Raw genomic sequence first — 24,747 nt, forward strand, 5'->3', positions numbered from 1 at the left:
GCTACAGATGAGTAATTTAACAAGCAGAACATTACCTTCTCACACAAAGGTATCCCTAGCTACCAGACTCACCAAAAACAACAAACAACGGTCAATAGGAACTTGCACCAGTACAGCCAACAGGAACGAATAACACTAACAATGTAAACAGGCCTGTTATGAAGGTGCAGCCTGGAACAGAACAGAATGGGCCTAGGAGGGATAGTAACATAGTAAATGACGGCAGATAAAGGCCTGTAAGGTCCATCCAGTCTGCCCAACAAGATAAACTCATTTTACATGGTATGCGATTCTTTATATGTATACCAGAGTTTGATTTGTCCTTGCCTTTCTCAGGGCACAGACCGCAGAAGTCTGCCCAGTACTGTTCTTGTACTAAGTTCTGAAGCTAACATCGAAGCCCCTTAAAATTTATACTCCAGCCCATCCCTATCTATTCAGTCACGATCAGGGTGTAGACCGTAGAAGCCTGCCCTGCTCCCATTTTGTTTCCAATTACCGGCATCGCCACCCAATCTTCGCTAAGATTCCATGGAACCATTCCTTCTAAACAGGATTCCTCACTCTTACCTCCTCCTTCAACCTCCAACTGAGCCCCACCACCCCTACTCACAAATCTGGCCACTGTCTTGATCTCGTCCTCTCTTCTACTTGCTCACCCTCCAATTTCTACGTTTCAGCTCTTCCTATCTCTGACCATCACCTAATCACATTCACACTTCAGCACCCTCACCCTCAATACAAGTTCCGTCTTCTCTGTCCAGGACAATCCATAAAGCTTCTTCTTTTCCCCAGGTTCCCTGCATTTCAGCCGCTCTGATATTCTCTCTCACATACAAAGCCACTCCTCCACCTCTTCGGCCCTCTCTATCCTTCCTAAAAAGATTATAGCCCGGTACGGTCACATCCCATTCATGAGAATCGTTGAACCACGTCTCCGTAATAGCGACAATATCCAAGTTTTCTTCAAACATCAGGGCTTGCAAGTCTTGAACCTTTTTACTTAGACTACGAGCATCTCAAGAAAGATATAGTAGAATTGGAAAAGGTGCAGCGAAGGGCGACTAAAATGATAGTGGGGATGGGACGACTTCCCTATGAAGAAAGACTAAGGAGGGTAGGGCTATTCAGCTTGGAGAAGAGACGGCTGAGGGGAGACATGATAGAGGTATATAAAATAATGAGTGGAGTGGAACAGGGGGATGTGAAGCGTCTGTTCACGCTTTCCAAAAATACTAGGACTAGGGGGCATGCGATGAAACTACAGTGTAGTAAATTTAAAACAAATCGGAGAAACTTTTTCTTCACCCAACGTGTAATTAAACTCTGGAATTCGTTGCCAGAGAAAGTGGTGAAGGCGGTTAGCTTAGCAGAGTTTAAAAAGAGGTTGGACGGTTTCCTAAAGGACAAGTCCATAAACCGCTACTAAACGGACTTGGAAAAATCCAAAATTCCAGGAATAACGTATAGAATGTTTTTACGTTTGGGAAGCTTGCCAGGTGCCCTTGGTCTGGATTGGCCGCTGTCGTGGACAGGATGCTGGGCTCGATGGACCCTTGGTCTTTTCCCAGTATGGCATTACTTATGTACTTATATGTACTTATGTGTGCACATAGCTTTCCATGTGCTTAGTGAGTTTGGGTGGTTTTTTATATTTACATGACCTTTCCCTCTGCCATCATGTTTATTCTGGGGGTGACTTTCTGAAATCCCCTGTTTCCTTTTGTCATCCCCACCCTCTAGTTTAAATGTCTAGAAACATACTGTCTGAATTTCTCCACAAGGATCCTTTTCCCCATCACAGAAAGATGTAGCCCATCATTACAGTACAGCCTGTTATTTTTCCACGTACTACCCCATTCTCCTATTATTCAATTGGCTATGATGAGTTGGATTCTAGACGCCAAAGAAATTCTGTAGAACTATCTGACCAAACCGGTTATCGTGTCGGTTACTCTGCTCAAGAGAATAGTGAGATATGAACGTATGGACTGAAGACCATGTTGCAGTTCTGCAAATCTCTTCAATGAAAGCTGACCTTAAGTGGGCTACTGATGCGGCCATGGCTCCGACATTGTTGAAAGACATGCAGTCTGCTAGCCAATTGAATAATATGCATTTACCAATGGCCACCCCCATCCTTTTTGAATCAAAAGAAACAAAAAGCTGGGTGGACCATCTATGGGCTTTAGTTCACTCCAGACAGGCGGCCAAGATCGCTTTTAGTCCAAAGTGTGCAGTGCATTTTCACCAGGATGGGCATGAGGTTTGGGAGAACAATTGACTGATTAAGTTAAATGCTAATAAACCAAAGTACTGTGGTTTCATACTAATGTTGAAATGCCACATTCTTTTATTCCAACTGAGCAAAATGAAAATTTGGCAGGTGAACAAACATCCAAAGTTTTGGGTATTATTTTGGACTCCTCTTTATCTTTTAAGTTTCAGGTTGATTTGTCAAAAAAAGTCTTTTTTTTTTTTTTTTTTTTTTTTTTTAAGTTGAAGCAACTGAAGTTTATATGATCTTATTTTCATGAGAACTCTTTTAGTGTTCTAATTCAGAGTTTGATTGTGTCACAGCTGGATTACTTAGGTATATCAGTTACACTGCAGCAACAACTTCAACTTTTACAGAATATGGCAGCACATCTACTTTTTAAACTACAAAAATACGATCATGTATACTGTTAACTCTTCATTGGTTGGCAGTGAATATTTAGGTTTTGTATTCACAAAATTCTCTATGGCTTTGCACCAATTCACATTCAAAAATTAGTTTTCATTCCGCATGGGTTGAAACCACATCGATCTTCCCATAAGTTGGATTTAAAGTTTCCTTCATCCAAAGGAATCAGTTATAAAAAAATTCTCGATGGTTCTTTTTCATATATGGCAGTTCAGTTTTGGAATAACCTTCCATTCGCCTTGAGACAAGTTTCCTCATATATTACTTTTCACAAAGCATTAAAAACTTACTTAGTTCATGAATTTGTGATTCAGTATTAACTGGACTGATTCTGATGTTTTTAAAAAAAATTTATTTTTTAGTTTTAGATTTGTATGTACATGTAATTAACTTTGTTAGTGCTTTGGATCTTTCAAGGGATTTAGCGGCTTATAAAATGCAAGATTAGATTAGACTGACTAAGTTTCTTCCACCTTAGGAAGAAGCTTAAGATATGTGCGGAGAACTACTCTCTTATGATGAAACTTTGAGTAAAGTGGATCAGCTGCTAGGGCTTGCAGCTCACTGACTCTACAAGCTGAAGTGAACACCACCAAAAACAAGTCCTTCCAGGCCAGGTACTTCAGATGACATGAATCAAGTGGCTCAAAAGAAGCTTTCATCAGTTGGATGAGGACAACGTTCAGGTCTCATGCACGCCGCTGGGGGGGTGCCGCGCGCGCCTGTCCGTCGTTCGTTCCATGCTCCCTCTGCCCCGGAACAGGTTACTTCCTGTTCCAGGGCAGAGGGAGCATGGAACGAATGACGGACAGGCGTGCACCCGGGCGGGGGTTCTTTCGTGGGGGGGGTGTCCTTTTGCCGAGGGGAGGTCGACCTGCATCGGGGGGGGGGGGGGGGGCGCTGCACCCAGGGGGCGGGGTGCATCGGCGATCCGCCCCGGGTGTCAGCCCCCCTAGGAACGCCACTGCACAGTGGGAGGACTGATGGGTTTTGTCAGAAGCAAAACTTGTATAAAACGAACAACTAGAGGCTGTACAGACATGGGCTTGCTCTCTACATGGTGATGGTAAGTGTTAATTGCACCAAGGCAAATCCTTACAAGGTTGGTTTTCACACCAGATTCAGAGAGGTATAGAAGGTACTCAAGCAGATTTTGTGTAGGACAAGAGAAAGAATCTAGGGCCCTGCAACAACAGAAGGAAAACCTCTTCCATTTGAAAGTGTGACACATCTTAATGGAATCTTTTCTGGAAGCCAGCAGGACACTGGAAACACTGACAAGCAGTTGAAGGGATGCAAATTCTACAGTCTCAATATCCAAGCAGTGAGGGCCAGGGACTGGAGATTAGGATAGAGAAGAGAACCCTTGATCTGTGAGGGTCAGAAAACAGGTTCTTCGGAGAACTCAAGAAGAGAAGGGAACCAAATATGCCTTGCCCAATAAGGCACAATGAGGATCATGGTTCTCCAGTCCTGCTTGAGTTTCACCAGAGTCTTCCCTATTAGAGGGATTGGAAGATATACATATAGAAGGTCCTCCCCCCAACTGAGAAGGAAGGCATCTGATGCTAGCCTGCTGTGTGATCTGGGTCTGGAGCAGTACTGAGGGACTTTGTTGATGAGATGAGTGGCAAGGAAAACCACCAAGGGGATGTCCCACTCTCGGAAGATCTTGTGGGCAATGCCCAAACAGAGAACACTTATGAGATTACTTCACTCTACTCAGTCTGTCCATAAGACTATCATCTTGTGGCTCTAAGCACCATGCCATGCCTGGCACTCCATTGCCACACCCCGACTGCTTCCCCACAAGGAGTAGGATCCCATAACCCCTGCTTCAGACTGTTCTAATCCAAAATGTCAGTCAGGTTGCCTTTTAATATTTGGTTCAACAATTCATCTCTGAAAGCCTTTAGACCATTTCAAATTGCCCACAGCTCCAGCAGATTGATGTGAAGCTACATCTCCTGAGTGCAGCAGTGTGTGTGGGTATGAAGTCCATCTATATGCACACCCTATTCCATATATCTTTAGTCAGGAATTTTTGAGGAGGAGGAATTTAGAATGGAAGTCCCAGAATCAAACTGGTCCATCAGAGAAGGGATTGCTGCAGTTCTGGGGTGACAAAGAGCATCCTTCAGATTCCCTGTGGCCTGACACATCATTTTCTACTACAGCAGGTTTTTAAATTAATGGCTATGAACTAATGTTATAACAACCAATACAAACTATATACCCTCATATTTATCACTAACTTGAAGAAAACTACTGAAATTCACAAGGAGGAAAAAGACTCAGCAAGCCCCGACCACATTTAGCTTGGTCTACATCGGGCTTAATTGCAATCATAGGCATAAAAAACCTCCAGTGGCCTTCCATATAACTTTAATCAATTTATTATTTTTAAACAGATCATTTAAAAAAAAAAACAAAAAAAAAAAACAAGCACTTAGCTTTCCCAAAGGTGCCCATTCCTGCAGCAGCGCTTCCAGCAATTAGTTCGCAACCAAAGATGGTCAGCGTTTTGAAAAACTCTGTCAGGGATTAATGGAACCTCTTCATCTGGAGCACATTCATCGCTAACTTAGAACCTCACCTCCTTCAATTTTTCGAAAGTGTAGCACGAACTAACATTGCCATGGCTCACGAGCTAATCATGCGTTAATCAGTTAGAACGCGATATGCTAACTGATTAGTGCTGGCACGCCAACTCTCTGCCCTCAACATGCCCCCTCTGCCATAAAGTTGAAAATATTTTCTCAGACCTACTGCAGGACCTCCTACGGTAAGAATTTTTAAGTTGTGGTAAGCACGTTCTACAGCTTACGGCTGCTCAGTAAAAGGACCCCTGTGTAAGTAAAGTGAGTATTTACAGAATAGAGCTGAAGCACAATTTTGACAGCATACGTGCAGATATACATATGTTTAAGCATTATTTTAAACATTTACATACATGATCAGCACATATTAGTAACTATGTTACAGAATTACTCTCTTTCCCCCAGATTCTATATTTGCGTGTGAACTTAGTTAATAAGTACTGATAATTGCCAATTAACAAGCAACTGACACTAACTGTCATTAATTAGAATTTACATGCACAACTAAACATATTCTGTAATGTGATATGCATAAATTCTAAGTCACACAGCTGAAACGGGGGATATGGCCATAGGTGTGGAATGGGCAGGTCATGAGTGTTTCTAAAGGCTATGGGGTCCTTTTACTAAGGTGCGCTGAAAAATGGCCTGCAGTAGTGTCGACGAGTGTTTTGGGCGCGCAGAATCATTTTTCAGCGCACCTGCAAAAATGCCTTTTTAAAATTTTTGCCGAAAATGGACGTGCGGCAAAATGAAAATTGCCACACGTCCTTTTTGAGTCTGAGATTTTACCGCTAGCCATTGATCTAGCAGTAAAGCCTCACAGGGTAACCGGGCGGTAATGACCTATGTGTGCCAAACGCCACTTGGCATGTGTAGCTGACATGCAATAGAACATAAAAAATTGGGGGGGGGGGGGGGGGGTGAGCGTAGCGGACATGCGCCAAAAATGAAATTATTGCAAATGCCACACAGTAGCCATGTGGTAACTCCATTTTGGCGCGTGTTGGGTGCGCGTAGATGCTTAAGCGGCTTAGTAAAAAGGGCCCCTATGTGCGTTGTTATAGAATACAACTGGTCTGCGCCAAATGTAAACACTGACATTTACATCAAGTTTTACTGGCGTAATTAGAGAGGTGGGAAGGGCTGGAGTTGTCCTGGTTAGGCCGGATACAAGCAATAAAAATGATGTTACTACCCAAACTTTTGTACCTCTTCATAGCATTACCAATCCAAATCCCCAAAAAATTCTTCAGACAACTAAAGAAAAAAACCTTTGCGTACATTTGGAACCATAAGCCGCCTAGAGTACAAGCAGAAATGCTATACCAACCTAAAAAAAAGGGGGGAATGGGAGTGCCGGATTTCTTTAAATACTTTCAAGCAGCACAGCTAAGAATATTAGCAGCATGGATTACTGAGGAAGACAAACCATGGTTACAAATTGAAAAACACTGGATAGGACTTAATCACCCAGCAGCATTATTATGGCTCCCCAGTAAACGGGTTAGGGCAATGGCAACATTGCTACCCCCAACAGTGGCATACCCATTAATGACATGGAATACATTACGCCAACAATTCTGTCCACAGAGAACATATTTTCGTAAAATGCATATACAAGGGGCACCGGGATTTTCATGGGAAGAGGGAGATACAATATATAAGCAGTGGAGACAGAGAGGGTTGAGACAATTGGACCAAATATGGGAAGAGGGAGCAATACGTTCATATAATGAGCTGCAAGACGAATTTAATCTCCCAGCACATCACTTGTTATATTACAATAGAATTAGAGATTATATTCTTCGAAAAGCCAAAGGGGAGCTACAAAAGGAGGAAACAGAATTAGAGCGGACCATGGGAGGGAATAGTCGTAAAAGATGTGTGTCAAGAATATACGGGGCACTACTCTCATATAAAATCCCAATCCAGCAGTACATACAGAAATGGGAACAAGATATAGGGGCTACACATGAACTGAAGAGTTGGGAAAAGGCGATAGGCTTTCTGTTAAAGGGATCAGTAAGTAGTTCCATGATAGAAAATGGATATAAGATCCTGTACCGATGGTATTATACCCCACATAAAGTAGCGAAAATGTTTCCAGGCTCTTCGAATCAATGCTGGAGGGGATGTCAAGTGAGGGGGGATATGAAACATATATGGTGGTCATGTCCAAAGATACAACTGTATTGGCAGGAAATGTCTTAAGTTATTGAAACAGATATTGGGTAAAGAATATCCACAAACGATGGACTACTGCTTGTTGCAATTTCGCCCTCCTGGACTTCTGACACCTCTTCACCGTTTGGCTTCCATGTTTTTAGGAGCGGCAAAGATTGCACTGGCGGCCGCCTGGAAGCAATCGCTGGCTCCACCAATTGTCCAAGTTTTACATAAAATGGACTATATGTATCAAATGGCAAAGCTTACAGGGATGAAGAACAGTCAGCTACTCCAGTTTACCAAAATATGGGACAAATATAAGCTTTGGAGATCCCAAGCGGGAATTGACTTAGATGCTCCGCAATTGATAATACCAAGGAGGTGAAATCACTTGACAAACTCGGGCCTTTCTGTGGGCCCGAAGTATTAAGTATAAAAGCAGAGACACCACAGAGATCCATAGAACTATGAAGAGACTAGGGGGGGAGGGGGGGAAGGGAGGAGGGAAGGGAAAGGGGATATCTCTAGGATGTATAAAGTGATGTCAAAGATTGTATTTCTAAGTTGTTTATACACTAAAATAAAGTTTAAAAAAAAAAAAAGTTTTACTGGCGTAACTGCCTGCGACTAAATTTGGTTGTGAGGATGAGAGTTTGGTATATTCTATAAACTGCACAGAAAATGTTGGCATATTTTATAAAGTTTGCCTAAATTTAGGCGTGCTTTATAGAATATGCCTAGGCGTATTTTTTTGGCATTGATTTTTTAGGCATGATATATAGAATCTAGTTCTTTATGTAGAATTCTTTCTAAGTTTTGTCGAGTTGGAAAGAATAAAGAAGCAAAACATTTAAAATGTTTCACTGATGCTCCCTTTTACAACTAAGGGTCCCGTATGTCTATTCATTGAGGACACTAGCCGGTGCGCTCAGAGTGCCATAAGATCTGATGCTAAGTGTTCTTGTTAGAGAATTAGTAATAATATGTAAATAAAGGTACAAAAAAAAAATGAGCTCAGAAGTATATGCACTGAAATAAAGCAAAAGAAAAACAACCAGAGAGGTGTGTATGGGGAAGCAAGAAAAACAATCCAATTAAGAAGAGTAAGAAACAAAAGGAAGCAAGAAAATGAGATGTAAAGGAAAGGATGAAAAGTACAAACAAAGTAAGAAAGACAAAGGGAGACAGAAGAAGAAAGTTGAAAATAAGAAAAGAAATGAGCAGTTAAAAAACACATATGAAGGGGAAGGCAGGGGAACAACAGAATAAAGGTTAAACAGAAATGGTAGTCTCTGAACTTTTCAATTACTGGGAACTGCTCTTAAAGTTTTGGCAACATAAATTTCTTTTGGTCCATCCAGCAGTTTTTGTGTGTATCTTTAGGGTTCCAGTTCAATCATAACCAGTTTTCATTCGATTATAGCACCATGACCCACCTACAGCTACTGCAACTATCTCTGGCCAGGGGACAGCAACCATTGCCCCTTCTGGAAGCTAATATACATACACCGTAAGGCATTGCTTCCCAATTCAGTCCTGAGTAACCCCTTGCCAGTCAGGTTTTCAGGATATCCATATTCAATATGCATGAAAGAGATTTGCATATGATGGAGGCAATGTATGCAAATCAATGTCATGCATATTCACTGTGGATAACCTGAACACCTGACTGCAAGGGGGTACTCCAGGACCAACTTGGGAAACACTGCCCTAAAGGCAAGCCAGTAAGAATCTGGGGTGTGCAATAATTGAGATTCCACCCCCTTCACCTCTTCCCAGGGGTTGTGAACACTGTCTCCACAGCATTCCCACTCCTAACCAGAATGAAAAGCAAAGTCTGGGTCTTCCACACTACCAGTGAGCAACCAGACCAGCCAATAAAATTAAGCAATACAGTGGCTGCTCTCATAAATCTATGTCAGTTAACATCAAACTATATCAATTCAACTACTGTATGTCTACAAGAAAAAGAAAAATAACTGAGGTAATATTTCAGGATACATATCTGATGTTAGCACCTATTGTTAAATCGGCTTTCCATTTTCTTCCAATTTCACCAAAAACTTTCCAGACATCTAATTTGAAATATAAAAATTATTTTCACAAGTTTAGCTCAGTTTAGTAAATTTAGGGCCCTTTTTACTAAGGCCCTAAATTTTTAGCTAAAATTAGCACTCAGTAAACACTAGAGACACCCATAGGAATATATGGGTGTCTTTAGCGTCTATTAAAAATGCTAGCGGGCCCTTTTTTTTGGGGGGGGGGGGGGGAACTGGGCGTTGTTGGAAGGGTTGTCAATATTCTCTGGAGGGAAGGGGGGGAGAGAGGGGATAGGAGAGTGGGTGGGTGGAAGGGAGGGGGTTGATTAACGCAAAAACTTTTAGTGTTCCACGTTTTCTTGTACTGGCTGTTTGAAAGACTGTTTGCAAATGGTTGCTTATGGAGCATGTTGTATGTTCATTTTGAAGGATCATCAATAAAACTGTTGAAACATAAAAACGCTAGCGAGCCCTTAGTAAACAGGGCCCTTATCCATAACAGTTATTAGTCAATAAGTCCCATGACATAAAATGGGGCCTGTGCTAAATAATAAGGTGCAATGATGAGTTTTAGCACACTTCTGTTAATCTAGCCCTTAAATCACATGCTCGGTAGACAGAGGGAAGAAATACCTTACTAGAATGTAATTCTCCTTTAGCTATCAATAAAAACGCATGAGTTAACTCCAAAATAAATTTTAAAAAAGCACAATTTTACAACATTATATTAAAAGTAGCCTACTTTTTAAAAAGAAATGGAGAAACTGAACTAATCCAGGTGTTATAAGTACATATTAAGTACATAAGTAATACCACACTGGGAAAAGACCAAGGGTCCATCGAGTCCAGCATCCTGTCCACGACAGCGGCCAATCCAGGCCAAGGGCACCTGGCAAGCTTCCCAAACGTACAATCATTCTATACTTGTTATTCAAACAAGACAAACTACCACTTGTAAAATGGAAAATATTCTATGTAGCACTCAAAACCAGAAGTTTTGCTATATCTGTACATATTTTAACTTTGACCTTAAGATTTATTCGTGTCTTATACAATCCACCCTTACTGGTCAAATTCTTAGAGCAATGATATTTACTCCCAGTCCATAAGGGCCACAAATATGTCATGCTTTCAAGATACCTCTAATGACCATGTATGAGATATATTTGAATGCATGCTACCTCCCATTATATGCACACCTCTTTCGTGCAAATTGATTAGCAATATCCTAAAAACCTGACTCAGTTGTGGCAGCCAAAAAGGACTGAAGTGAAGACCAAGGCTTTACAGGTTTAAAACATGGATTTCCCCCCACCATAAAACCCAGTAATCATCTGAACGCAAATTATGAAGAAGCACCACCAAATGCAGTGTACTTGGAAGCAATAGCTCATATCTGTAATCAAGTGAAAAATTTGTTTAAATCTTTTTTTAAATCCATGGTATACAAAGTATTGGAACTGCAGCAGAGAATAACTGTACAGGCAAATAACTGGATGTTATAACCTTTCTCAAAAAGCTATGCTCACGTTCAATTAATCTGAAAGGCTAATGATAATGCTGTTCACCAGAATATATATATATATATTAGGGCTGTACATCAATTAAAAGCTTTAATCGCATGATTGGTTGCACTTAATCACATAGACAGGATTATTTTCGAAAGAGAAGGACGCCCATCTTTCGACACAAGTCACAAGATGGGCGTCCTTCTCACAGGATCGCCCAAATCGTCATAATCGAAAGCCGATTTTGGGTGTCCCCAACTACTTTCCGTAGCAGGGACGACCAAAGTTTACAGGGGCGTGTCGAAGGCATAGCGAAGGCGGGACTTGGGCGTGCCTAACACATGGGCGACCTTGACCCATATCAAAAAAAGAAGGGCGTCCCTGACGAGAACTTGGATGACTTTACTTGGTCCTTTTTTTGTTACGACCAAGCCACGAAAAGGTGCCCGAACTGACCAGATGACCACTGGAGGGAATCGGGGATGACCTCCCCTTACTCCCCCAGTGGTCACTAACCCCCTCCCATCCTCAAAAGAATTTTTTAAAAATAATTTGTGCCCGCCTCTATGCCAGCCTCAAATGTCATACTCAGGTCCATCGCAGCAGTATGCAGGTCCCTGGAGCAGTTTTAGAGGGTGCACTGCACTTCAGACAGGCGGACCCAGGTCCATCCCCCTCCTACCTGTTATACTTGTGGTGGTAAATGTGAGCCCTCCAAAACCCACCACAAACCCACTATACCCACATCTGGGTGCCCCCTTCATCTCTAAGGGCTATGGTAGTGGTTTACAGTTGTGGGGAGTGGGTTTTGGGGGGGGGGGGCGGTTTGGGGGGGGCTCAGCACACAAGGTAAGGGAGCTATGCACCTGGGAGCAATTTCTGAAGTCCACTGCAGTGCCCCTTAGGATGCCCGGTTGGTGTCCTGGCATGTCAGGGGGACCAGTGCACTACGAAAGCTGGCTCCTCCCATGACCAAAGGGCTTGGATTTGGTCGTTTCTGAGATGGGCGTTCTCAGTTTCCATTATCGCCGAAAATCAGAAACGACGAAGTCTAAGGACGACCATCTCTGAGGTCGACCTACATTTCCTGATTTGGGTGACCCCGACCGTATTATTGAAACGAAAGATGGACATCCATCTTGTTTCGATAATACGGGTTTCCCCGCCCCTTCACGGGGACGTCCTGCGACGACATCCTCAGAAAAACTTGGGCGCCCCTTTCGATTATGCCCCTCCACGTGTCCCCCTCACATTTTCATCTGTACAGTGCAAAATATAGACTGCAGATGTAAATTCTCAAAACTGACATACTGTACTTCAGTTACTAAACTGAAAATAAAATCATTTCTCTTACCTTCATTGTCCAGTGATTTTATTTTTCTAATCATCTTACTTCCTGTCTCTGGTTCTGTTCCTCTGTCTGTGCTCTGAACTCTACTTTCAGGGCCTCCTCTCCTTTTCTCTCCTCCTTCATTTCTTCCCCTGCAGCTTTTTCTCTCCATCTGCCCCGTGCTCTCCTACCTCCCTCCCCACCCCCAAACACTGACAGCCTTTTCTTTCCCACCATTCCATGACTCTCTCCCAGACTCTTCCTCCCTCCTGCATATATTTTTCTCTCCTACCACTGACCCTCTCCCTCCCCAATGCTACTGCAGCTTGTTCTTTCCTACCCCCCCCCCCTCCCCACACTGCCGCACACGGCAGCCTTTTGTATCCTGCCACCCCATGTTCTCTGGCATTTCATTCCCCACTCCATGTGGCCCTCCAAAATTGCCTTGCACACATGGCGGAATTAAGTACTCGCTGCTCCGCTCCTCTGTAACCGGAGCCCTCTCTCTCTAGCGTCCGACTCCTGAAGCAGGAAACAGGAAGCTTCATCAGATGACACAGGACACTCGAGAGGGAGGGTTCCAGTTACAGAGGAGCAGAGCAGCATATACTTAATGCCACCGTGTGTACAAGGCAAGTTCGGAGGGTTGCGTGTGGCGGGGGTGGGATGAGATGCAAGAGAGTAGGGTGGCAGGAGAGAAAAGGCTGCCAGTGTACGGTGATGGGGGGGGGGGGGGGGGTAGGCGAGAACAAGCTGCAGGAGCATCGGGGAAGAAGGGGGAAGTAGTAGGAGAGAAAAATATGCCGGAGGGAGAAAGAGTCTGGGAGAGGAGAAAAGAGAGAAAGATAATGTATGTGACTATGTAGTCATTGAAACAAAAACTATAAAAATGTTCTGAATACTTTTCATTATGAATATATTTTTAATGAAAGCAGCAAATACCTGAAGTACTCACAGCTGTAGAATAGGGATTATGGACTCCAGTATTTTCCGCCCAACAGCCACATCCATAAAGAGCTGCCTGAAAATAAGCAAGTCATAGAACACTGGATAAGTTTTCACTACTGAATACAAGAAAGTGAGTACATTTTTTATAGGTTTCTCTATATCTCTATATATAGATACCAAGCTTAAGTCTCTTCCTGTATGGGCATGTAACTGACTCATATACATATTCGGTCTTCCGAGAATGTGTTCTAATGCTTTGGTTCAATGGATTGGGTGAGATCCTGTGGCAGCACTATGAAGGCATGATGGCCATGCATTGCAGTGTCATATTTTTTTTTCTAATATACACAGAGATATAGCAAAGTTACTCACCTGTAGCAGGTGTTCTCTGAGGACAACATGGCACATTCCTATATGTGGGTAATGTAAACCAATGCAGCCCCAGCGTGGAGACGCTCCAAGTGTTCATTTTGAGAACCCACTGATCTGAGGTTATAAAGGGGCCATATTTGTTGTAAAAAAAAAAAATGTAGCCTCCCTCCTACCTGTAGGTTGTCTGAAATGGTTACTTTTATTACGACTATGCTGTCCTGGAATCAGTCAAAAGCTTGTCCCCTACTTTGACTGGGGAGCCGGCTGGGACTTCTGAGCTTTCTGCTGCCGCTTACAGGGGAAAGAGATCTGGGCTGTCTGGCGTGGACGAGAGGGAGAAGGGAACGTATGTCTTTGAGATTAATAGGTCCTCCATTGCCCTCTGGTTAAGTATCCCCCCGGAAGAGGAAGCCACACTAGGAGTGTGTCGGGAGAGTGACTTGATGGCATCTGCAAACTTCTTTATGAGTTCAGTGACCTCCTCCACCTCGTCACCAAAAAGGTTATCACCCCGGAAGGGGACATCTGCCAGCTTCTCCTGAACTTCAGGTTCAAGGACTAAGGCATCCAGCCAGATGAGTCTGATCATTCCAATACCCCTAGCTTTGGCCCTGAATGCCTCGTCAAAAGAATCATAGGTTGTCAGAGCTATGTGCTTTCTATTCTCCTGTTGCTTAGCTACTAGCAGGCAAAGCTCTGCGGCCTTCTCTGATGGTAGAGTATCTGCAAACTCCATCACACTGCACTCTAAATTCCACAAGTGCTTGCTCATGAAGAGCTGTTAAGAATGTATGTGGGAGGCAAGCATAGCATTCTGAAAAACCTTCCTCCCAAAAGACTCCAAAGTCTGAGTCTCTCTCCTCAGGAGTACTGAAAAGTGAGTCTAGGAGCATATTTGACCACATCAGAATGGCGAGGAAGATGAAGCTTTTCAAATCCAGGAGCCTTCTGGACTCTATATGTAGAACAAGCCTTCTTATGAATGGGCTGTGCAGAAAGGCCAGACTCCCACAGCTTCATTTGTATAGACCAAGGATTCTAAGTACGAGCAGTCACTGTCACAGTTTCCTCTGGAGGGGCGTCAAAGTCAAGGAAGTTCAACATCTCGGCCCTGGGCTAACCCTCAACATCCAACTGAAATGGGACTCTCATACAAACTCAGTGAAGGAGACCTAAGATATTGAATCCGACTTCTTCAGAGGTCTGGATTTCAGCTTACACTCCGATAAGCGGTGGATGGTGGACTCTGTCTGCAGTTTGGCAAACAGTGCTCTGGATTTCGGCTTACACTTCGGTAAGCGGTGGATGGTGGATTCAGTTTGCAGTTCGGCAAACAGTGCTCTGCATTTCAGCTTACACTTTGGTAAGCGGTGGATGGTGAATTCGGCTTGTATTTTGGCAAGCAGTGTTCAAATTTTGGCCTACGCTTCAGTAAGCGGTGGATGGTGGTTTTTGGCTTGCATTTCGGCAAGTGGTACCTTGTGGCTTCAGTTTGCTCTTGGGCAAACGGCGTTCGGTGGGAAACCCTCAGCCTACCCTTGTCATGTAGGCGGCGTGGGTCACAAAAGCCTTCAATTAAATCCAAAGAGCCATACAAAAATAACACATTGTACAATGTCTCAAACATACATGAGAACATTTCCCTTCAAGAGGCATCAAATACTAACAAAACAAATCTAAACTCAATAGAATAGGAACTGCCCAAAACAAGTAACAAAAAGGAAGTTGTTACTTTCATTTTATGAAAAAATTCCCCCCTTCAAGAAAATGGGGAAATCCATAATGACCTCTCTTTATAACTCTCTGCCCCAAACCCCCAATCCCTCAGCACCTGTCTGCCACATGGCAAAACTACATAATCCAAACATACTCGAGGATTGTTAGTAACCAAACCTCCTACATTTATGAAACAGTTTGCAACTTAGTCAAAGGACCCCAAATTTTATCCCATTTGTGGAGCAATCATCTTCCACTGAGCTAACAAATCTTTCCATATCATAGATATACTGCACTTTATTCATCCACTGTTGATGCAAGGACACATCAGTTTCCAGGCTCTAACCAGAACTACTCACTCCACACTGAAACAGTTACAGAGTAAGGCATTATGAGCCAATATCGAACTCAGTATTAACCTACTGAGTAGGAAAACCACTGGATCCCAAGGTATCTTCCAGCGTGTCCAGTTCTGCAGCTTATACTGAATTGCCCTCCAATATGCCCAAACCTTAGGACAGCCCCACTATAAGGACCCTATTGCTTTCCTTTCCCCACACTTTCTTCAGCAGTAGGATGAGACTCATAGGAAGCACTTATGCAGCCTGTCCAGAATTAAATACCAAACAGTATCAAAAGGGAAACTTGTTCCACTCAATAGCTGTACATATAATTACAGAACACAGTTATCTATATGTAAGTCAGAGAACTTCTTGATTAGGAGGAAAACGCCTCAAAAACAAGCCCCTCCCAATGATGTAAATGGGATAAAGGCTACACATTAATCATCACAGCGCCTGTGATGATTAATGTGTAGCCTTTATCCCATTTACATCATTGGGAGGGGCTTGTTTTTGAGGCGTTTTCCTCCTAATCAAGAAGTTCTCTGACTTACATATAGATAACTGTGTTCTGTAATTATATGTACAGAATTAAATACCACCTATAAAAACTTTTAACACTATTTTCTTGTAAACTGACAGTGACAGAACACTTCAAAAGAGTCCCTTCCATTCTGGACCTGTCCCACTCTTCATAAACCACTCCTAATTCTGTCTTCCACTGAGCTCAACGTGAGATCAATTCTGGGTGCTACCTTTCTAAGATGCTTATATAAGGCAGAAATAAGCACCTTAGTACCCACAATACTCTCACAGTGCTTTCTCTATTCAACCTAGACTTCAGTTCCTATGTGGACAATAAATGCAGAAGCTGCTAAGCAAAATGGTGTTCAGGTGACAATCCATAAGTAGGTCACCAACTTCCCCAATAGCACCACCTGCTCATCGTCAAAAAGCTGGACCAAGCCCAGCTTCTCCCACTCACAAAGACACAAGGCCCAAATGCTGGTTTGAAAAGCGGGTTGCTAACTATGGGTGTGTGCCTGGTAACTGGAATCAGGCCTGCCCGCTCACCCCCCTTCCCCAAAGTGGCTCAAACTTTTAATGTGTAGGATGTAGCTAGACTAACAGTAATAGGCAATGTATGTTATTGTGGAGGCAACCAAAGCAAGTAAGACAGCTTCATATTACCCACCAATAGCTACCCCACCTTTTGATCTTGAGCTTGGTGACACTCAATAGCACTCCTAACCTGTGCCTCCTTACAATACAATTGAATAAAGGGCACTCCCAATCCTCCTATGTTCCGATCTTGAAAAAGCATCCACTTAGCCAACCTAGGTGGGGTTTTGTTTTTTTTTTTTACACCAAATGAACCCAAGCAAGTATGAACTTTCTGCAAAAACTTCTTTGGCAACAAGACTGGCAACACTTGGAAGAGGTATAACAATCTTGGTAAAATGTTCAGACATATTACAGATATATTACCAAACCATGGGCCCTGTTTACTAAGGTGCGTCAGTGTTTTTAACATGCCTACAATTAGAACGCGTGCTAACCATGTAGGCGCCTATAGGGACACTGTAAGCGCATACATGGTTAATGCACGTACATGATTAATGCACATTAAAAACACTAATACGCCTATAACGTGGCTTAGTAAGCAGGGCCCCATGAGAAGAGCAACAATGTCCATTTCTCAAGGTATCTCTGCATTTCCCCAATTAACTTAGGGTACTTAGCCTGAAATAAAATCAGCAAAACACGGTGCTAATGTGATCCCCAAATATTTGATACCAGCCGTGGTCCAATGAAAAGGAAAGGATGTTTGCAACACTTCAACCAAGTTCAAAAGCAAAACACTCTGACCCTCTGACTTCCCCAAGTTAACTTTAAAGCCAGAGATTGCCGCCTAACACTGAATCTCTACCATCAAGCTTGTGAAAGTAAAACATTATCAGCAAACATGGCAATCCTGCACTTCTATCTCCTTAACATCTGGGTTAGCCCTTACAGAGGCAGCAAAGCACTCCACTACTAAAGCAATCAAGAGGGCTGACGGTGGACAACATATCGCACATCTTTTGTTTTCTATCATGTTCTCTTCAGGTCTCTCACCCTGTCTTCAGCATCCCTCTTTGCTGACACTCTCTCTTATTTCATTACTTTTTCACTCAGTGAAAAATTCAGCTGTGGAATTTATTATTGAGAGATTACAGGGAAAGAACTTAACATAGTTACGGTTTAAAAAGGGATTAGGCAAGTTACTGGAGGAAAAGTCCATTCACCACTATTAGCTAGGTAGACTAAGCAAAGGCACTGCTTATCTCTAGGTATATGAATAAGGAATTTAAAGACGGTGCAATAATGTTCATGCTATTATAATGATGTTCTCTTTATGTTCTCTGTATAAGGTTGTTAGTTCAAAAGTCTGTTCACTGTTAGACTGTACTATGATTAGAACTTGTCGGTCAAGCGGACTATAAATGCAAAATTAAATTAAAAAATTAAATTAAGGAATTGATCCATACTTGTGACCTGGACTGGCCACCACTGGAAACAAGAAGCTGGACTTGATGGACCTTTGGTCTGACACAGTATGGAATTTCTTCAGTTCATATCTCATGTTTTAAGTCAGACGTTTGGGGGGCTTTTTTTTAATTGAAAACATCAACAGTGTTATATTAGCATACAATTCCAATACATTAACCAAAAGCAGAAATGGTTATCAGTAACATGTTTTGCGTGACATCACTAGAACACGAATTCCCCCACTTGGTTCTCAATATATATATGGGCTCCTTTTACTAAGGTGTGTAAGCAGTTAATGTGTGAATTAGCAGGTATTAATTGCTACCACGCAAGTGCACCAACTGTTACCGCAGTGTCGTGCTAGTTAATGTGTGCAAATTCACATGTTAACCACATGTTGTAATAGGGGGCGTAAACTAGGTAGAGAATGGGCAGAGACTACATATTACAGTTAGCACATAGTACTTACCACATGCTGTCATTTTAGCTGTTAGCACAAGTTTTATTAGTGCCTCCTCAAAAGGGGGTAGAGGAGTGGCCTAGTGGTTAAAGCACCGGTCTTGCAATCCAGAGGTGGCTGGTTCAAATCCCACTGCTGCTCCTTGTGATCTTGGGCAAGTCACTCAACCCTCCACTGCCTCAGGTATAAAATTAGATTGTGAGACCTCCTGGGACACAGAAATATCCAGTGTACCTGAATGTAACTCACCTTGAGCTACTACTGAAAAAGGTGTGAGCAAAATCTAAATAAATAAGTGCCTCCAAACTAAGTACAACTAAGTTTTGGCATGCTAATGAAGTTTTCAGTGTAATAATCACAGAGGACGTAGTGGGCATGCTCCCAACAATTACCGCAAAGCCTTTGCTTGCTATCTGAGGTGCACTAAATGTTAAAAAAAAAAAAAAAAAAAAACTAACTGCACTTTAGTAAAAGACCACATAGGGGGTCTTTTACTAAGCAGCAGTAAGCCCAATGCGGGCTTACCAGTCGCTAAACCGGAAGTATCGCCGGGCTACTGCAGCTGCCTGGTGATAGTTCCCACCCCCAGGGTGCGCCATTTACATTTTATTTTTGTAGCGCCGGTGTTTACCCAGCGGTAATCGGGCAGTGCTTCAATTGCCCCACAATCATTTCTTTAAAAAAAAAAAAAAAAGACTTTTACCCACTGCGGTAAAAGGGGGCCTCACTGCGGGTCAAAACACATCCCCTTTTGTCTCAGCTTAGTAAAACGACCCCTCAGCGTTTAAAAAGGAGCACTTATTACACGATTTTAGGTAAAATCATCTTCCCCAGCCAGAGAAAAAGAAGGGAAAAATACAAGTGAAATTTATCATTTCCAAAGGGAAAACCTTGAAAGATGATCACCAAAAACAAGTTTTATATATATTCAAATAGATAAGCAGTACTAACCTACTTTCACCTGTAAAACTGAATCCAACTATTTACTAAAACACCAAACTATTATTGAAACCTAATGATATTACAATTAATTATGAACAAATTACTATAATAACCTTCTAACACCAAATGCATTATATAGTCACCTGACCAACTCTTCCAGGATGCTTCATGGCTAAACCTCCACTGGAAACAGCAGCCGCTACATTCCCATCTTGATCAACAACTATTGCTCCGACTGTGTCCAGAGTTCCTGAGTTGTTCTCCTGCAACAATGAAAACAGAAAAAAATTTTTTTTTAATCCTATCAAAATTCAGCACAAAGTACTAAACAAAAAACAGTGATTTTTTTTTAAACACTTTCCACTTAGGCATCACAAAGTCTGGACACTGAAGACGTGCTATTAAGATATTATTTTATAACTGAACCTAGTACTAAGGGGGTACTTTATAACTGTGTGGATGCATACAAAGTAGGTGCATATTTTCCTATGGGCAAGTTTTGGTACATTTTCAAACCAAAGTATATGCAAATTATTGTTCTGAAACTCAATGCAGAAATTTATGCCCTTACATTTACATTCACTCTTTAGGACGCAAACTGTCGTCAAACAATAATTAAGACTCTAAAAGCAGACTGAATGGTATATAGCTGAGATGATTTATTACTGGATACGGTGTACAGCTGATGATTTATTGCTGGATACCCGACGTGGCCAGGTTTCACCTTAAAAGGCTGCATCAGGGGTTTACAGTACACTGTTAATCAGACATGTTGATTTTAATCATATTTTCTGTATGTCTGATTAACAATGTACTGTAAACCTCTGACGCAACCTTTTAAGGCAAAACCTGGCCACGTCGGGTATTTGGCAATAAATCATCTCAGCAGTACACCATTCAGTCTGCTTTTTTTGTTTGACGCAGATTGTTGCCTCTTCTGTTTGTCTGTCTGCCTCAGCTAAGATCAGGCACACTTAGGAGGAAGTTATGAACAAGAGCTACTATTGACGGGTTATTTTACCACAACTCCGCTATTTTATACACTAAGACCTAGTTACTAATAACCCAGGTTAACAGTAAAATAACCTATCTTAACAGTCAACACGTTTGTAACTTCCTCCCTTAGGGGCACAGTTATCAATGTGGGCTACTGTTAAGACATCTTATCTTACAAATAATGTGCTGGAAAGAGACCTAGTTACCAATAACTAGGGCTAACAGTAAAAAAAAAAAAAAAGTAAGTCTTAATGGTAGCCCATGTTGATAGTGTTCCCCCTTAAGTGTATGCACATTACCCCCCCCCCCCCCCCCAATTCTATATATCGTGTAACTTAACTGGTGAACTAGATAATCAGTGCTGTGTACTGGATGTTAACAAGCAATTATCAGCACTAATTGGCATTAAGATGTACATGCACAATTCGCTAAGTGTATTCTGTATGGGAGTAGAATGGATGGGTCTTGGGCATTTCTTAAATCTATGTGCATTATTATAGAATACACATGCTCTGTGCCTAATTTAGGAGTGGGATTTATACAAAGTAAAACATAGCCTAAATGGACGTGACCAAATTTGGTTGTGTGGAGAGGCGCTTGGCATATTCTATATACTGCGCAGAAATTTAAGCTGTAAAATTTAGGCGTACTTTAGAGAATATGCCTAGGCATATTATTTTACCACATGGATTTTTAAAACATCATATATAGTAACACAGTAGATAACAGCAGATAAAGATCTGTATGTTCCATCCAGTCTGCCCAACAAGACAAACACATTGTATGTGATAATTTATATGTATACCTGACCTTGATTTGTCCTTGCCATTTTCAGGGCACAGATCGTAGAAATCTGCCCAACACTGGCTTTGCTTCCCAATTACCAGTGTTGCCACCCAATCTCTGCTAAGCTTCTATGAATCCATTCCTTCTAAACAGGATTCCTTTGTGTTTATCCCACACATTTTTGAATTCTGTTACCGTTTTCATCTCCACCACTTCCCACGGGAGGGCATTCCAAGATCTACTACCCTCTCTGTGAAAAAATACTTCCTGATGTTATTCCAGAGTCTGCCCCCCTTCAACCTCAATTCATGTCCTCTAGTTCTACTGCCTTCCGTCTTCGGAAAAGGTTTGTTTGCGGATTAATAACTTTCAAATATTTGAAAGTCTGTATGATATCATCCCTGTTTCTCCTTTCCTCCACGGTATACAGGTTCAGGTCAGTAAGCATCTCCTTGTACGTCTTGCAACGCAAATCCCATACCAGAAGAGTTGTGTTATGTCCATTTCGTACTTTGAGTTTGTTGTGTTGCAGAGATCAGGCATTTATGACGGATTAGTTGGGTGCGCCTTTGTAAACAGGTACGTTTTTAGTTTTTTCCAGAAGTGTAGGTGGTCGAACATGGTTTTCAAGGCTTTTGGTAATGCATTCCACAGTTGTGTCCTTATGTAGGAGAAATTGGATGTATAGGTTGATTTGTATTTGAGTCCTTTGCAGCTTGGATAGTGCAGATTCAAGTACGTCTGTGTAGATTCAGATGTGTTTCTGGTTGGAAGGTCAATCAGGTCTGTCATGTATCTCGGGGCTTCACCGTACATAATTTTGTGGACCAGAGTGCAGATTTTGAAAGAAATGCGTTCTTTGATTGGGAGCCAGTGTAGTTTTTCGCCGAGGGGTTTTGCGCTTTCAAAGCGTATTTTTCCGAAGATAAGCCTAGCTGCCGTGTTTTGAGCGGTCTGAAGTTTCTTTAATGTTTGCTCTTTGCATCCCGCATAAATTCCATTGCAGTAGTCTACATGGCTTAGTACCATTGATTGTATCATGTTGCAAAATGTTTCCCTCGGGAAGAATTGTTTCACTCGTTTGAGTTTCCACATTGAATGGAACATTTTCTTTGTTGTGGATGTCACTTGGCTCTCTAGTGTTAGGTTGCGGTTCAATGTAACGCCAAAGATTTTCAGGCTGTCTGAGATAGGGAGGGTGTGATCTGGGATGGTGATAATTGTGGGTTTGTCTGCGTTGTGATGGGATGAGAGGATAAGTCTGTGTGTTTTTTCTTTGTTCAGTTTTAGTTGAAATGCATTTGCCCAGGAGTCCATGATGTTCAAGCTGGTCGTGATTTCATTGGTGATTTCAAACAGTTTGGATTTGTAAGGAATGTATATTGTGACATCATCTGCATAGATGAAGGGGTTAAGGCCTTGGTTGGATAAGGATTTGGCTAGAGGGGTCATCATTAGGTTGAAGAGGATCAGTAATAACAGTGATCCTTGTGGTACTCCGCAGTCTGCTTTCCATGGTGATATGTTTGAGTTTGATTTTACTTGGCATGTTCTTGTGGTTAGGAAACCCTTGATCCAGCTGAGTATGTTTTCACCAATCCCGAACTTGTCTAATAGTCTTATTAATATATTGTGGTTTACCATGTTAAATGTTCCGTACGAGTCAGAATGGCTGAAATATCTCCTCCCCATTGCAGTTGGATATGTAAAAGAACCACATATTTTAAATCTGATTCCTCATGTTTATGGAGGACCCAATGGTCCACTAGTGGAACTTCCCACTTATGCACTCTCAAGTTGCTTACATGTTCTGCAATAAGTTGTTTTACTTTCTGCTTAGTTTGCCCTATATATCACTTGAATACAAACCTGGTGGAGAAGGACTGGGCAAATTCAAGATCAGACAAGGGATATTCCAAGGAAACTCAATACGATCAGTTCTATTTCTACTGGTAATGATTCCACCAACATACTAAACTTTAACTATGGGTACCAATTTCAAAATAAAGTAAAAAATAAAAATAAAAATCTTACTTACTCTATAAGAATGACCTAAAATCAAAGGCTGAATTTGAATCTTTGCACTACATGGGCCACATCTTTAGTGAAGAAATAGAAATTATTATTATTTTATTTATTGCATTTGTACCCCACATTTTCCCACCTATTTGCAGGCTCAATGTGGCTTACAGAGTGTTGTAATGACAAAGTCATGACAGGATATTGGAAACAATCAAAAGTAAACAGAGGATAGATGAGGAATTAGAAAAGATGGAATCTTTGTGTTTTGTGTCTTTAAGGGTTCTTTTTGTAGGCTCTATTGAAGAGATGTGTTTTCAGAGATTTGCGAAAGTTGTTTAGATTGTCCATAGTTTTTAGGGCTGGGGGTAATCCATTCCATATCTGTGTACTTCTGTAGGAGAAGGTAGTGGCGTATGCCTGCTTATATTTAAGTCCTTTACAGCTGGGGAAGTTCAGATTGAGGAATTTGCGGGCTGATCTCTTGGCATTTCTGGGCGGTAGGTCCACAAGGTTAAACATGTACAGTGGGGCATCTGCATGAATGATCTTGTGTACGATCTTACAGATCTTGAATTCGATTCGTTTGCTGAGTGGAAGCCAGTGAAGTTTCTCTCTTAAGGGTTTCGCTCTTTCGTATTTGGTCTTTCCAAATATGAGTCTGGCTGCGGTATTTTGGGCTGTTTGGAGTTTCTTGATAGTCTGTTCTTTGCAGCCAGTGTACAGAGTGTTACAGTAATCCAGGTGACTAATTACCATAGATGAAATAGAAATGAAATTGGACTTAAATAAAACTGCAATCAGTATTTTAAAAATCAAGATAAGGAAGAGAGAAAAACAAACTCGCATCTAAATAATAATTGTATCTCCTCCTTTAGCATAGCTGCTTTGCAACATGGCTAATAGGGAGATAAAACTATGCTGTAGCTTTCAGACAATGGTTCCTAAGGAAGGATTAACTGAAACGAGGATGACTGTTGGACCAAAGATTTTGTCTTCCACAGATAAAAAACATATAAAAGCAACTTAACACCTGTTTGATTGCAGACTGTCTTGTTAATAATGCTGGCTCTGTGGCATTTAAATTGCATATACAGTGGTGGAAATAAGTATTTGATCCCTTGCTGATTTTGTAAGTTTGCCCACTGACAAAGACATGAGCAGCCCATAATTGAAGGGTAGGTTATTGGTAACAGTGAGAGATAGCACATCACAAATTAAATCCGGAAAATCACATTGTGGAAAGTATATGAATTTATTTGCATTCTGCAGAGGGAAATAAGTATTTAATCCCTCTGGCAAA

The 24,747-nt window shown here is 41.8% G+C and overlaps 1 protein-coding gene across 1 annotated transcript in view; it reads right to left on the reverse strand.

The window, feature by feature from the left end:
- The window catches only part of TASP1 (taspase 1), a 317,359-nt gene that overhangs the window by 186,685 nt on the left and 105,927 nt on the right, over window positions 1-24,747 (reverse strand). The window contains 2 exon segments of the mRNA XM_030196341.1: window positions 13,275-13,353; window positions 19,787-19,906. Coding sequence (XP_030052201.1) covers window positions 13,275-13,353; window positions 19,787-19,906 — 199 coding nt within the window.

Source organism: Microcaecilia unicolor, chromosome 3, assembly GCF_901765095.1.
Source record: "Microcaecilia unicolor chromosome 3, aMicUni1.1, whole genome shotgun sequence".
Lineage (NCBI taxonomy): Eukaryota > Metazoa > Chordata > Amphibia > Gymnophiona > Siphonopidae > Microcaecilia > Microcaecilia unicolor.